Source organism: Staurois parvus, unplaced genomic scaffold (assembly GCF_062004578.1).
Source record: "Staurois parvus isolate SC_StPar_1 unplaced genomic scaffold, SC_StPar_1.0 ptg000061l, whole genome shotgun sequence".
In the NCBI taxonomy this organism is placed as follows: domain Eukaryota; kingdom Metazoa; phylum Chordata; class Amphibia; order Anura; family Ranidae; genus Staurois; species Staurois parvus.
The window spans coordinates 6519682-6535095 of NW_028317857.1; the positions used below are offsets into that span (position 1 = coordinate 6519682).

Sequence of the window (15414 nt, forward strand, 5' to 3'; positions counted from 1 at the left end):
TTTTACAGGTTATCAATTTATACTTAACTGAATTATGGTCCTAGCGTTATTGTTCTCACTGTGACATTCATGACATGTGGCACAATTTTATGTTTACATACACATGCTTGCCTTATGTGTTTGAACTGGAGTGTGTACGGGGCTGATAAGAGTCCATTTTTTTATATTTTTTTAATATGTTTTCTTTTAAATGTTTTTTTTTTATATATATATTTAACTTTATTGCTATCTTTTAGACCCCTGATGTCTCCCCTGAGCTCCACTGCAGCTAATTAAGTACAGATTGCGCTTGATTAGCTGTACCCTCTGCTACAGTAGCCAAGGAATAACAGCTGTGAACCCAGAAGTGATGTAATACTTGTTGCTTCCAGAATCATTAGTCATAGGCGGATTGGGGAAAGGATGTTCCCTGATTACCTCCTGCTCTAACTGTGGGAGCTGTTTTACTGCGTTTTACAGCAGAGGAATGGGAGAGCCAGGGAACCACTGAGGGAACACTATGGAATTGTTTTTTTTACCAGCCACAGAAAGACTGCATTAGGCATACAGGTCTGGAGGCAATAAATCTATACTGCCAAGACAGCAAAACAAATTCTTCTAACTATAGATATAAAATGAAGGGGATCTGTGACTATGATGTTGATGACTTCTAGACTGCAACCTCCCAAACGGGGCCCTCCCTCGCCCTCTAGCCTTATAGCAACCACGTGGGCTGCTATGGCTATAGTTTTGACACTGCCCCATAGACTTCTTTGGAGTTGACTACCTCAGTTCATATACTGAAGAGCGGTCTTGGACTGGAAACATGCATACAGAAGGATGCATTGGGCAGACCTGAGTTTTAAAAGCACTATATGTAATGAAAAATGCTGCAGAGGTAAGTATAACTAACATTACTTACCTCTCAAGTTTTAAAACTAATGTTCCAGAAACAATATATGCTGTATATAAAGGAATGCATTAGGGTAAAAAAATGTTTAGGCTTTACAACCACTTTAAGGTGCATTTGCAGTCTCGGAAAGCATTAAGCTGCAGGGAAGATAGGTATTAGCCAGGTGTTTGTTTGGTTTTTTTGAAAGGTAGGTATTAGCTAAGTGTGTGTATATGTATGTATGTATGTATATGTATATATATATATATATATATATATATATATAATGGGCTTTATGGTATTTTAGGTCCACATAAATCTCCCCATTTTTTAATACACATGCTGTTTGTTTTTGTTACATTTAGGCTATTTCACGCCTGTGTGAGGACAAGTACAAGGACTTCCGAAAACTGGCCAAAAGACGTTCTGCAAGTGCTGATAACCTGACTGTTGTACGATGGTCTCCTGCCATCATATCCTAACAGTGGCTCCACCTTGCAGACTACTCTGTCTCACATACTGTTTTGTGGATACCTTGTTGTCTTTGTCTCGGGAAATTGGACATCTTTTTCTATTCTGAATCGTTGGCAAGCCTCCCCTACAGTGCCTCCCTATCACAAAGATGGGATACATCTGTCACTTTCTGCAAACAGTATAAAGCCATGTCATTTGTTTCACACTCCTCTCAATGATTTGGACGGAGCATCGCACTCTCTATCCTGCTGTGATGAGAACCCTGTTTAGTAGAAAAGGCAAAAACTGAAAAGGTAGTTAATGAAAATCAAATGCTGGACAAAAACTTGGACACATATGAAAGTTAGTTGTGTGATTTATGTATACACAGGGTGGTCGTAACTAAGATGATAGTATTCTGGGGAATATAGATAATCGTCTAATAGGAGGATCACAGCTATATTGGTGGAGCTAATGGAGACCGTATGGAAATAAAAGCAACTCCACACAAAAACAAAATCAAGGCATAAAAATCTTCTTTTAAAAAAGAAACACTACATAGCCAAGATCAAGGCAGTTGGTTATGAGATCATGTTTGAAGGGAAGGATTTGAGTTCACATTGGGTGACTTTGCCTTTCAGCAGAGATCATGCAAAAGGCTTAGGCATCTGGTTATGTGGACTACTCTGGAGGATACCTACAGCAGCATTTTCTCTATGAATGTTATTTCAGCCCTTCAATTAATTGTTACTCATTCAGCAAGATTGTTGACATGTCTGTAAAGAGAATCTGTCATCATTTAAAATCAATCTGATGGGGATAGCCACTGCCTTAATCACAAACTGCATGCCAATTCCAGGGCAGGGAAGTGCCTATAAGTGAGGTGACTGGAACAACTTGCAAGTCAGACAATAGCGGCTTCAAGCAGACAGGTGGTATTTAGTTGAATGAAAAGATTTCTCTCTTGTAATAAATGGAAGCAGAACCAGGACAAAGTGCTAAGTGCACTGAAACTCCCATAGCCAGTGCCAGTTGCACTGATCGATTTAGAAAAACCTGACATGGCAGCTGTACAGAAGTTGATCGGTAGATGGAGTTCTGTACACTCAGCCTGCCCAATCATGAATCAAAATTAGGCCAGTCCCTGCTGAACCTGCCTAATTTCAATCCATGTATGACCAACTTAAGGAGATATGCCACTGCTCCCTCTGGGCTCCTACACCCGGTATTATGCGGGTGGCGGTGTCTTTACCAATTTTACATCCAATGTGGTCAGAAGTCTGTTAACCTTTTAGTATACTTTTAAATTACCAGAGGATACCTGCCAATATGGAGGGATATTCCATACATTTAGTGTCCCTCTCTCACCTTATTTAGGACCACTCTGTTGAAGCAGTGTTTATAAATTGTGATAAATATTGCTGTTTATTGTTTTATTTTTCTCTTGGTTTGCACTTTTTAAAAAATTTTCCCCACATTCGAAGGAAATAGGTGCTGGGCTATGTACAGGTGGACCAAATATTATAAATTCATTCCGTCCAGTGGAGCATTTACTGACCCGTACTGGAAAAGCGAATGATGGAATCTGAGGGTCCAAAGCAATCAGGCAGGTCCTTAAAGTGTAATAATATAGGCTGGCCTTTAATCTTTTAACAGGAAAACCACTATCTTACACCAAACACATCAGCCAAGTTTTCTTCATTCACTAGTTGTTATTTATCCTTGTCAGTTTCAGTGGTTCCAGGATCTCCACAAGTTTTTATTTTATAGCTGCAGATTTTTTAATAGAAATTAAAAAAAATGTATAGCTCAAAGATTGTTGTAAGCAATGCCCAATTTCAGAAAAAGTATATGACCAATGCATTTTTCTTATCATGGAGACCAAAACATCAGCAATCAATATTTGTATATTCAGATAGCACCCTGGCACCACCCTTCTACCCTTTGTCAAGCATCCCCTTAAAGCAAAGCCACGTATTTTTCCGCATTTAATATTGTGTGGCATTGTAGTGAAATCGACAGCTTTGTAAATCTAGTATTGTCTAACGTCAAATGATCTTTTTACCATGTAAGAGGCAGAACTGTGAAATGCTGTTTCTGTGCAGACCGGTCCGATGGTTGTCACCTGCAATTCTGGCTGTATGAGGGTAACGGGCTTGTGTCTATGGCCACCAGCAGATTCCCACTAAGCAACTGAAATCTGGGGAAAAGGTCAGTCAGGGCAGAAAATGTTTTCCAGTATTTGTTTACTTTGAGATAAACGGACTATAAAAGTGTCTGGCTGCACTTCCCACCACCCGCTTATTTCAGTAGGTACAAACATGATTGCCTCAGCTGCCAATCATACATGTTTATGCCTTGAAAAAAAACTCTCTTCGTGGTCAGATTTTCTATACACTCTCTGAGATCTAGGGCCACAACAGAGATTACAGGTTTCCTAAACTCTTGATGCAGCCAAGTCCAATAAGACAGGAGCCTCATTTATTATCCTTTTCTGGGGCTATGCCAACTTTGTAAAACTGTACGTGTAGAACAAAATTCAGATAGCTGTGCCTGTGCAACCATTCTGTAGATATCTATTCCAATTGTGTTTACATTATAACAAAGAAAGTTAGCTAAAATCTTTTTTTGTTTATTTTTTTTGTATAGTGTTGGACAGACTAGGGAAAGGTTAGAAGATAACTTCTGCTGTCTGTTGCCCCATTGGGAAGACTCTACCCACTTGCTGTGTTGTCATTGGAGAAGGGGATGAGGGGAAATCTCTCTAAAGCAAGCACAGCAATTAAAAACACGCAGAGGTTCTGTGGCTTCACCACCTGATCCAAAAAAAATCTGTTTACAAAGCTGACAATTTCATTGTTTTGCCTTACATTACACATGGGTGGAGATTTACTAAAATTGGTGCGGACAGAATCTGGTGCAGCTCCACATAGTAATCAATCAGCTTTGAGGTTTTATTGTCAGGGCCTTTTGCACATGGGCAGACTCCGCCAAGCAGATCCTCCTGCTCAATGGGCGATCTGTCTGCTGATCCCCGCTGAGCAGGCAGATGACAGGTCCGTGTCCTCTCCGCCTGTGCAGAGCAGACATGGACACAGCCCACTGTTCTCTAGGAAGCTGTTAGATGTAAAAGGACAGGTGGTCCATTTACATCCGACTGTCATCCGATCTGCTAGATGTTTACATCTGCCTCCCCATAGAGAACGATGGATGGTCTGATCGGGTCTGCCTGAAAAACAAACAGGCGGACCCGGTCTGTACGCATGTGTGAAAGGGCTCTAATTGAACAAGCTGAAGTTAGCAGCTAATTGGTTACTATGCACAGCTTCACCAAATTCTGTATGCACTAGTTTTAGTAAATCCCACCCCATAGAGTGTTTTACCACTGTTTAAATGTATGATCTATATCCAATAAATGCCCCCTACATATAATTATCCATTTCAAAAACCAGCTGAGCAAAATGTTTAAACTGAACTGACCTTAAAAAAAAAAACCATCTCTTCACAAGATAGTGCTGTATATTTATTCCTGCAGTTTCCCCTTTCTTGACATCAATATACTTATTGTATTTAAGGAAAAACAGAGACGGTAGACAACTGTACAATAAATGTTTATAAAGTTGCTGGAAATTTGCCATCTTACATTTACCCCAGAACACATGGAATAGCAAAGAAAACGTCATGACTTTGTTTTCATTCAATGCCCTCTGTCATCATTCTGAACCAAAAGTGCATTTGTAAGTCATAATTCATTCTTTAGGATATATATAAATCTATATAATATTTATAATGTGGATGTATTTAGTATGAATGAGAGAGTGTGCAAGAGTTTGGCCATTCCTTTTTGCCTGTAAATGTTTTTTTTTTTTTTAAATAAGTCATACATTTTCAAAAGAAGGGGAGGGCAGGCAAGTGTGCAACTGACTGCATGCCTTTTGTTATTACAGACCTGGAACATTACAAAAACAAGATGAGAAGACTTCATTGAGTAGTAGTGCCTAAAATGAGCCTGTGTAAATTGTATTGTTAGTCATTGGGATGTAGTGCAGGGAATGGGGACAGACAGGTAAGAGATGATTTACTAAAACTGTAGAGGCTTCTCCGTTAGTAAAGTGAATGTTAGTAAATGAGGAGAACCTATGCTTACTTTGAATACCCAATCTTGTGCAAGAGAGAGAAAACATTTTTGCTTGCACATTAGGCACATTTAACACAGGGCTGACTCTGTTTTGAACAGCAGAAAATCTGTCTGATGATCCCCTGCTGATCAGAGCAGAGCGGACAGGTGACAGGTCCGTGCCCATTCAGTTTATGCAGAGTGGACACGGACAGAGCTCGCTCTGCTGTATGGGTGGCCAGGAGTAAACGAACACCTGACTACCCTCTGATCCACTACACCTAGACAGAAGTAGACAAATCCTCTTCCATTTTTTTTTTTTTTTTTGGATTGAACCAGAGGTAGATAGGTGTAAACATGCACAAGTCCATTTACACTTGCTGGTTCATAGGGGTAATCAGACCATCCAGTCAGGTCCACTTGAAATACTGGCAGGCGGACTTGATCAAACCATTCAGCGGAAAGGGGCCATAGTGTGATTTGGTTAATGTAGGTGAGCAAAGCTTCACCTCATTTGCTAAGCTTGGTGAATATTTACTTTCCTAAGTGAACTCCTGTAGTAATCCAACCCAACAATCTGTGAGCCTGTTAGGCCTTTGATACCATGGGGTTGCTTTTCTAAAACAACACAGAATCTTTAGGCCTCTTTCACACGGAGGACCGATCAGGTCCGCTTATCTGTTTTTCGGATCATCTGTTGCCCTCTATGGAGCAACGGACATGTGTCCATTTACACCTGCCTACATCCGATCCTATTTGCTAAAAACCGATGGATAGGAGATCCGTTCCCCATCCGTCTAGCGGGTCAGATGACAGATGGATGTAAATGGATAAGTGGTTTGTTTACATCTCACCGCCAATTTGAGGAAAGGGGGCTGTGTCCGTGTCCGCTCTGAATAAGCGGAGTGGACACAGTCCTGTCATCATGTCTGCTCAGCGGCGATTAGCAGACAGTCCGCTTGTGTGAAAGGGGCTTTACTCAGTAAATTTCAGCATTGTTTATTTTGAATACCCAATCATGTGCAGATTAAATAAACAATCAGGAATTTGCTTTTTACATGACTGTATAGTCAGTTTCTTTAATAAATCAACTCCATTTTCAGATTGGAAGCCAAGGGGGAATAAAAGTGATAATTGATTGTATTTAATGATTTCAGAAGCTATGAAGTTTCTAACAATATCCTTTATCATAATTTAAACTAAGATATTGCTTTATAATTATACTAGTGTTATCCTTTACATTGTCAGCTAACCCTGCTAGTAATGACAAGTCAGTTAAGCCACGTTGTCCTAAAGTAACCGGCTCCTCTTGTACCTCAGTGTAGTGATATTTCAGAGCCAAGCTCCAGGTTGTGACAAACACAACAGCCACTTATTTATTTTTTTTTATTAAGTGAAGTAATGGGAATGGTTGTTTTTAAAGCCTTTGTTTCATATATTCCTTTTCAAAGCAACTTGGTCCATTTTGCAAGCAATATTTTCAGACTGTATATGTTTACCTTAACACAGCATAAATCTGTTTGTATGTGTATATATTATATATATTGCAGGAAACAAAAATGAAAACAACTTTTTAAAAATGGTATAATTCCCCTTTCATTGTTGTCAGTATTTCTTATGCTCTGCAAAAGGTTCTGTATGTGAAAAAATAAGAGTAAATATGGTTGATCCACGCCCATTTATCAAGATGTCTATGGATTCTCATATAATGCTATAAACAATTATGGAAAACTTAAATAACTCCAGGAATGGTAAAACATCATGTATTTACTTTGGGCCAGCTTGACAAAACCGTATGCCATCTGTGTGTGGCTAATGCTTAATCTTTAATTTAGCATTGCAGCCTAAGTTGCACACAAGAAGCACATACTCTTCCGGTAGGTGTTCCTGCAACTTCCCTCTGTGCGTTGCTTGCTACTGTGCCTCCATCATTCAGGAGAAGCCTTGCACTTTTATTTAACTTCATTGAATTCAAGGCTTCTGCCTCTCCACCTTGGCTAATTACAGGAAGCCTTGTATTCATTGGAAAAAATGCAAGGCTTCTCCTGAGAGGCAAAGGTGCTGAAGCAAGCAGCACTGTTTAGTGCCCAGAAGGAAGTTGAAGCAGCATTCAATTGAGGATACCGCTTCCTGTGTGTAGCATAGGCCACAACACTAACTTAAACATTAACCTTCGGCCACAGAGAGTTGTAACATCAGGATCATTTGTTCGTGCCAAGCTGGCCCAAAGAAAGTTGTATAATATATTGCCATTTATGGAGTTCTTCTTCAAAAGGTCATTCCCCCTAATATAAATCATTTTGTTGTATTAGTTTTGTTGTTCTGAATCACATTCTGGCTTTTCTGCTAGAGAACTTTACTTTACTGCTGCAGCATTATATCTATTTTAAAGTAATTTAAAAGCCAGAGAGTGAAACCCCTGTTAATGGCTGTGGCAGGGAGGTGAAGCTCAGACCTGTAATTCAACCCCTGACATCTCCAAAATAACAAAATCACAGCTAAGTATGTGGTTATAATTACTGGAATGATTTTGCATATGCATCATTGTAGAACCTGTGTGAAGAAGCCAGATACCAATTAAATAACTATTCAAATTAATGTGAAGTTCCAGATTTGCTTCACCAGAAGCAAAAATACCAATTTTACTGCATATATTGCAAAGATTTTAGATTCCTACCTGTTTATGTTCTGAATAATAGAGACACTATTTTCAAATGCTGTCATGTTTTACAACACCACTCCCAGGCATTCTCCGCTGTTGTCAAATGATCTCTCCTCTCCCCTGCAGCCAGTGCTGGCTGTCACGGGATCATGTGACTGGACTGGACTAAGTTGAGAATAGGTAAGTATGTACAGTACATCTTTTTTTTACACAGGTTAGTTAGCAAAGATGTTAGGAAGGGGCATTTTAAGAATAGTTAGGTTGAGGCTGGAATTCTGCTCTAAGATCCAAGGAGTTCCACCTTTTAGAGGGCCTCTCCTCCCTCTTTCTAAACAGCTGTTGGCCCAGTAAATAGATTTTGTTGTGTCTATGCTCTTTATCAGACCTTGAAAATGCAGAAAAATACATGATGATGCCATTGGTGTGAATGAGCCCTCTGTTCTTTTGCTTATTAAGAACCTAGATATGTTTAGGATAATGCAGCTACTTTTTGTCAAATACTGCATGATCCATTCTGGCTTGTACACAGTAATGGGACTACTGAGCTGCCTATGGTCAGCCTAAGTGCCATCAGCAGCCCCTGCCTGTCTTTGTCAAGGAAGCGGCTTACCGCCTGTCATCAGATATAGTCAGAATGGTTGCTGAATGTCATTGCATTTGATCTTTCACACATCTGATCTGGCACTCATCATCATGAAAAAATGCATAATTCTCTCATTCTATTTACCGCTTTCATTTCCATCCAGTACAGAATTTTGAATGGCATTATTAACTAAATGGCTTCTCCATGCTGCTCATTATCTTTCCACAATCAATGGTTTTTTGCTGATTCAACTCTCTTAGAGTTCTCATCAATTAAAATACAGAGTCAGAGCATAGGCAGAGGAAGAAGAGTGATCTGATTTCTGTTAGCTGCACTTTAGAAGAAGTAGTTAGGAAAACCAATGACTTCTTTTTAACAAGGTGACTTTGCTATCTGCAAAAGGTCTGAACTGGCGAAGAAACTTGTTGTTGATTGAAGTCATTTTCAATCTTTTGCCTGGCGATCCTGCAATTAGGCTTCTTGATCTAAGATGACAATACTCTGCCCCTCTCTCCCAAGTGCTCTTATGCATTGTCTCCCTGTCTCATGTGCTTTTCATGGAGAATTACCATGTGTGCTGCCATTATTGTCATCATCAGAGAATGTGCCATCGCACATTCAGTTGTATCACCTCTGTGATGTCTTCACCTGCTGGATTGCAGCGCTTTTATTATTTTGCCTCTACATTGGAAAAAAGAGGCCAACATCATACATTAACTGAAGTTAAAGATCTGGCATTTTTATCTTTAGGTCAGCCTTCTCTTTCTTTGTAAGTACACTCCACACAAAATAGAAATTAAAGGCTTGGGATACTTGTAGCCTACTTAATATTTTACATTTTTATCCTGGCAAGGCTGTACTGCACCAGTCCTACTCACTTTTGTTGATTATCTGGTGATCCTGAAATATGCCTGCTTTTGATGCTGGAATATATACTGAAGGTCCCTTGCTGTCTGCCACACAAAGCCTAATGTAATCAGAGAAAATGCCAGTACTTAAAAGGCATGTTGCAACAACCAAACAAGATACACAGAACAGCCTCCAGAAATCACAGTCTCACTGTCCTCCTGCTAAGCCTATTAGATGGTTTGTAAAAGCATATGTGCATGTGGATAATGAAGAGCACATTAGTGGATGGAGTGATTGTAGCTTAGTTGAAGCGTTAAGCTAGATAGATTGAAGTTTGGCTGGTTCAGCGGAGACTGAACAAACTTCCATACATCTGTGGGTGTTCCTGTTCAAGAGGAGTTGATCTAATGATTGATTCCTCCCGAAAGTGACTGTTGGTAAATTGTTGTTCAGTCAGCACTTGCAGCCAATCTGCTGCAGCACTGATCAGTGTATTCTGACAGTGGTCGAGTTCATAATACAAAAGCAAAGTGTGCAGATTTCCCCATCTCCCTCAACTGTGTGGATGGCGCAATCCATTCAGTTTGTTTGATCAGTCCACTAGCTGTTCAAAAAAAAAAATATTAGTGTGAGGCCAGCTTTAGTGATTCATTGATTGGCTGGATTTGCTTACTGTTATTGTCAAAAGACTTTCACAGTCTCCTTCTCCTCCACCCTCTATGGCTGTGCCATAACTATTTATAGCCATTAGGTGACAGTTTTTTGTGCCAGCAATAATTTCATATCTACAGCTTCACCCAGAAGCTGCCAGCTGAAGGAACAACCATTGGGGAAGGTTAGAAAACCTGCCCTGATCACTATTTTCTCCTTGATATAAACAGCACCTACCTGCTCTGATTACTCTCCATTCATGAAAGTATACTGAATCTCCAGCAATCATTAGATGTGCTACTTTGAGCAGAGGCTGGATTGTTCTGACTACTCTGTATTGTCCATGGGCAGCAGTGAATGTAAATATGGGTATACACAGGTTTAAAGAAAGAACTAAGGGCCCATTTACACCAAAGTGCATTAATTACACATTGTGATACCTTACGTCCATTCACTTTCATAGTGTTCTCAACATATAGGGTTCTCAGGCATTCTGGGTGCATTTTAGATGTGCTGGAAATGTGTTTGCCATGCAGTGTTTAAAGCTATGTTATATGTGAAAAGATATTCTGGCTGCATGAAAATCGATGCAGACTTATCTAAAAAAACATCCAAAATGCACTAGGAGTTCCACTCAATTATATGTGTGTATGTTCGTGTAAAAAAAGTTTTTAGAAGTTTAAAATTCAAACCAGATGCTCTGGTAACTGAATGGGAACTGCTGTAGGGACACGTATATAGTGTGTAGCTCTAGGACTGGATCCTAAAGTGGGTGGTTTGATACAATAACCTGACATATATTCTCATTATACAATCTACTTTAGATTTACCAACAGTTATGTATTGGGAGAGCCTACCTGCTAGATTTATTGAAAAGAATCTCAAAGCAAATTGACCCCAAAATGTAAAACTAGAAAAGAGGTTTTTCCTATAATCTGTCCTGCCAAGGGTGTTGGATTCCCCCCCGAACATTTTGGTTTCTTCCACCGGCCTTTGCATTACTACTGTGTCCGGTGGTGGCGCAGAGGCTGTTGGAAGGAACCACAGTGTTTAGTGGAGGACCAAGAACCTGACACTCCCGGAGGGGTGTTCTCCGTGCAACATAGAATGAAGATCAATAGGACAGGTATGTACAGTAAATAGGTATTTGCATGGTTTTTACATCGGAAACTTCTCTTCTAGTTCTTAGTTTGGTACCAGGGTTGTTTTGGAGGTAGGCCTTCAATACAAAGTCGTAGGTTAATCTATAACAAATCGTATAACTAGACTGTGATGTACATGACCAACTTCATAGAGGCAGATTGAGGAAAGAAGTTGAAATATCCGGCCACCCTCATCTACTACACTCCCCACTCTCACCTATACAGTGGAGTATCTCTATTGTGTATGTGCTTCCAAAATTAAGATATTTATAAACAAAATATTTTTTTTATACTGAATGGATTGTAGCTAGTGAGGTCTTTTTGTAAGATATTTAGATAAAATGAAAAAAATGAATGTAACTGTTCACTTTTGAAGCCAGTGATTAGGTGGGAGGAAATTTCAAGAATATCGTTATATACTGTAGATTGTGATTAAAGCATGTTTTTTGTTTGTGTAATGTGCACAAAATTAGAGAACAGCTAGCAGCTGTATTAGCCACTTCTTGTTTTTATATTCTCACATTTAGAAAAACAAAACACAAATATGCTTTTAGAGGATTTGTCAGTTTTATTAGATTGTATTCATAAATCAGTTTGATGTAAGATATAGGCAATATGTTGGCTACATCTTTTGTAGCATACGATATATGGGTACTTTCAAAGCTAATGTTTGCTGCTTGAGGGTTGACTGAAGAAAGTTTTTTGCAGGATCACCCGCCCTCAGCCATCTACTCAATAACATCAGGAATTTAAGGGAAGCTGGACAGTATCTTAATCCCTTCTAGCCATGGTGACACATATATTCAGCATAACAGAAGTAGGCTGTTTCTTGGTGGCATTTTTTTGTGGTTGTGCCACAATCGCATGCCTCCAGCACAGAGATCTCACTGCCACCTTCTGATCTTGGACTGATTATCAGCTCCCAATCATGATCACTTGTTTTAGATGCTTTTTCTGCATCTATTTTCTTCCATGTAGAAAAAAAGATTGTGTATCTTTTTCCTCCTCTCTAGAAGAGAAGTCTGTGGAATAAGGCCCCTTTTACATAGGGCGGAATCCACTTTGCAGAGCAGAGCAGAGTGGGCGGATGACAGGTCCATGCCTTAACTTATTCAGAGCAGACATGGACACAGCCTGCTCTGCTGTATGGGTGGTCAGGTGTAAATGGACCAGCTGTCTGTTTACATCCCACTGCCCTCCGATGCAATCTGCCTAGACGGAGGGGTATGGTTCCCCTTTAATTTTTTTTTTTTTTTTGGATCAGATTGGAGGTAGATGGGTATAAATTGACACAAGTCTGTTTACACCTGCCGGTCCATAGGAATACATGGACCATCGGAAGTGATCACTGTGGTAGCCAATCACAGACTATCACAGCATGTGATCGGGAGCTGGTCTTCCTGCCTCCCAACAGATAGACACGACGAGGAGCTGTTGGTGACTGCCAATGCAAACATATATAGTATCTAGGAAGAATGCCCACCTCCATGATGCCAGCAACAATGGGTTAAGACACTTTTAGTGTGACTTTCATATTTTTACAATCTTGCTTCTAATTTTTGTATGAAATCGAGAGGTCAGCCACCAGAGGATGAGTATATTAGCTGTTTCCGTCATCAACCTGCTTGCTTAAAGAAGAAGTACAACCAAAGCTCTTTTTCACTCTGCACTACTGTGACCTGTTTTCAGCTGACAGCGGGCTTCAGCCTGTTGTCGACTGACATCACTCAGGCGGTCCAGGCTGGGGAAAGATCCCGGCTTTAAAGTTGGGATCCATCCCACACTTTGGAGCAGAACTTGGCTCAGCCTCTCAGCGATCCGCTGAGAGTCTGCCACTCTCTCTACCCTCCACAGCTCAGCACTCCAGTGAGCACTGGGGAGGGGGGGCAGAGCAGAGAGCGGTGACTGACAGTGACCGCTCTCTGCTCAGAGCGGCGGTGAGGACTCAGTGATCAGCGGGCACGTGAATCTGCTGGATTCTCACACTTAGAGCTGGTGGAGGATAGATGCAGCATCAGACAAATGCTGCATCCTCCTAGGTAAGTATGACTTGAGGGAAAAAAAAAAAAAAAAATCAAACTCCATACTTCTTTTTTAACAACTGCTGAGATTTCACATCAACCATAGTGGGAGTCCAATGCTTTCAATGTGTCATCTGACTCACTGGCTCGCATTTTGAAATGGAGTAGTAAACATAACCATTAAGTAGGACAAATAAGCAAGGCCTACATCAGTAAAAAAAAGTAAACAAATCTGCCCTTATGTACTTCTAGTATACACAGAAGCAAGTAATAAGATTATTTACATTAAATTTATCTCTGTTACAGGTAGACATAAATTGACACCTTTAAAGTTTGTAGTAAGGAGGAGGTGGCTTTGCTGAATAGATGGTGCGAATGTAGAAAGGGGGATGTGTATGAAATATGTTCCAATTAGGACATGACATGCCATATTTGACAATAAAATATCATAAGTTTGAACTGATGGATGACTTATATTCAAAAGTGGCAGATCATCTTTAGGGTGTTGTAAATTAAGATATGTAAGCTTATTTTTACAAATGGGGTTCCGCAATAAGATATTAAAATCTACCCACTTTTGTATTTTAAAGCCTTTAATGATGCAAGTGTATGAACCCATAACACCCAGGTTTTGGGTTTTAAGAAGGTTTTGTTCCTCTTGCAAAACTTGGACCTACTTAAGTTATTTTGTAAATCAATAAGAAGCAAATATTTAAAGGGGTTTCCAGAGAAGTAGGAAAGAGTAGGGATCCCATTCTGCTCTTTCATGACCACTCTTCCAAACCCCATCATTTGGTTGCCCTCTAAACATTGTTACTGTAAATAGGGAAGATGGTACTCGCTTCTCTGCTTCTCAGTCCACAGCCTGTAGTAGCAGAGGGTCTGGTTACTGGATGCCTTCTCATGTACAACAATAATATGAGAAGACAGCTTGACATTAGTTCTCCAGCTCTACAGTATACTTAGAATATTAAGAGGTAGGAAAGCTTCATTTTAAATAGACATTTTTTCAGTTATAATCCCTGATTTATTTTTGTCCAGGTAGAACAGTATGTTTAATATTTTTTATCCAACTTTTAAAAGGATTTGTTGATACTTGAAAAAGTTCTGCATTAGAGAAAATGTGGTATTAATAACAATGGTATTGAGTTCTATATACTTTTGACATTACTACATAGCACTTACTATAAAAGGCCTACATTTGGAGATTGCATAGATTATTTTTTAAAAGGATGAATACATACAGGCTAGAATACATTTAGGCAAAATGTTTTGTCAGTTTTTCCCTCTCTGGATTGACATATGTTCATAAAGCCTTTTGCAGTGCACTCTACCTCTGTAGACACCACCTTCCCTTTTCTTTATAGCTATTTCAATGATTTTCTCTGGTCATAGTATGTTCTTGCACTAAGCACTCAGATGACCCGTGCTGTGTGGATTCAATTTTCCGATTTGCAGTTATAGGCCTTGTACTTTTATTTTTCATTCCTAACCTTATGATAAAACAAAGGTTGTCACTGCTTTTGTTTGATCTTGTTCTAAGTTTGCCAAAAAGTACAGTGACTTTGGATTACACTTAGTGACTGTAAACTGTTTGCAAGTTCCATACAATGTTATTAAAGCTGGATTTGTTTACAAATTGAGTCTTTGTTCCTGTGTTTTATTGCATCTGTACATTGATCCCTATTCCTTTCCTCCCTCTCTACCCCCTTACCTTACTTCCCATCTGGAACCACAGAGCATGCATTGGACCAAAAATATGGTCAGACCATTCTCCGGTGGTTTTTCATATCTTCCTGCCTGACATATCACAAATCCTATCCCACCTGGAGGCTTAACACATCCCTCTTACCAGACATTTAGTTGTGATCATGTTAATTACCGCTTTTCTAGTTGCCAACAACTTCACACCCTCCTCTGTGAAGTGGGAAGCCCTGAAGCATGTCTTGTGGGCAATATTTACAGTATAAAACCCATGGCTTTCTCCACCAAAGTCTCCTCGTTTCCTGAAATCCAGTCCCTTGAATGGGCACACCAACACACAGGAGGCCTTCATATACAGTTA

The 15414-nt window shown here is 39.8% G+C and overlaps 1 protein-coding gene across 1 annotated transcript in view; it reads left to right on the forward strand.

The window, feature by feature from the left end:
- CCNY (cyclin Y) overlaps nucleotides 1-14992 on the forward strand; it is a 207767-nt gene extending 192775 nt beyond the window's left edge. The window contains exon 10 of the mRNA XM_089668716.1: nucleotides 1237-14992. Coding sequence (XP_089524842.1) covers nucleotides 1237-1353 — 117 coding nt within the window. The 3' untranslated portion in view covers nucleotides 1354-14992. The remainder of the gene's footprint in view (nucleotides 1-1236) is intronic.
- Nucleotides 14993-15414: the final 422 nt, after the last annotated feature.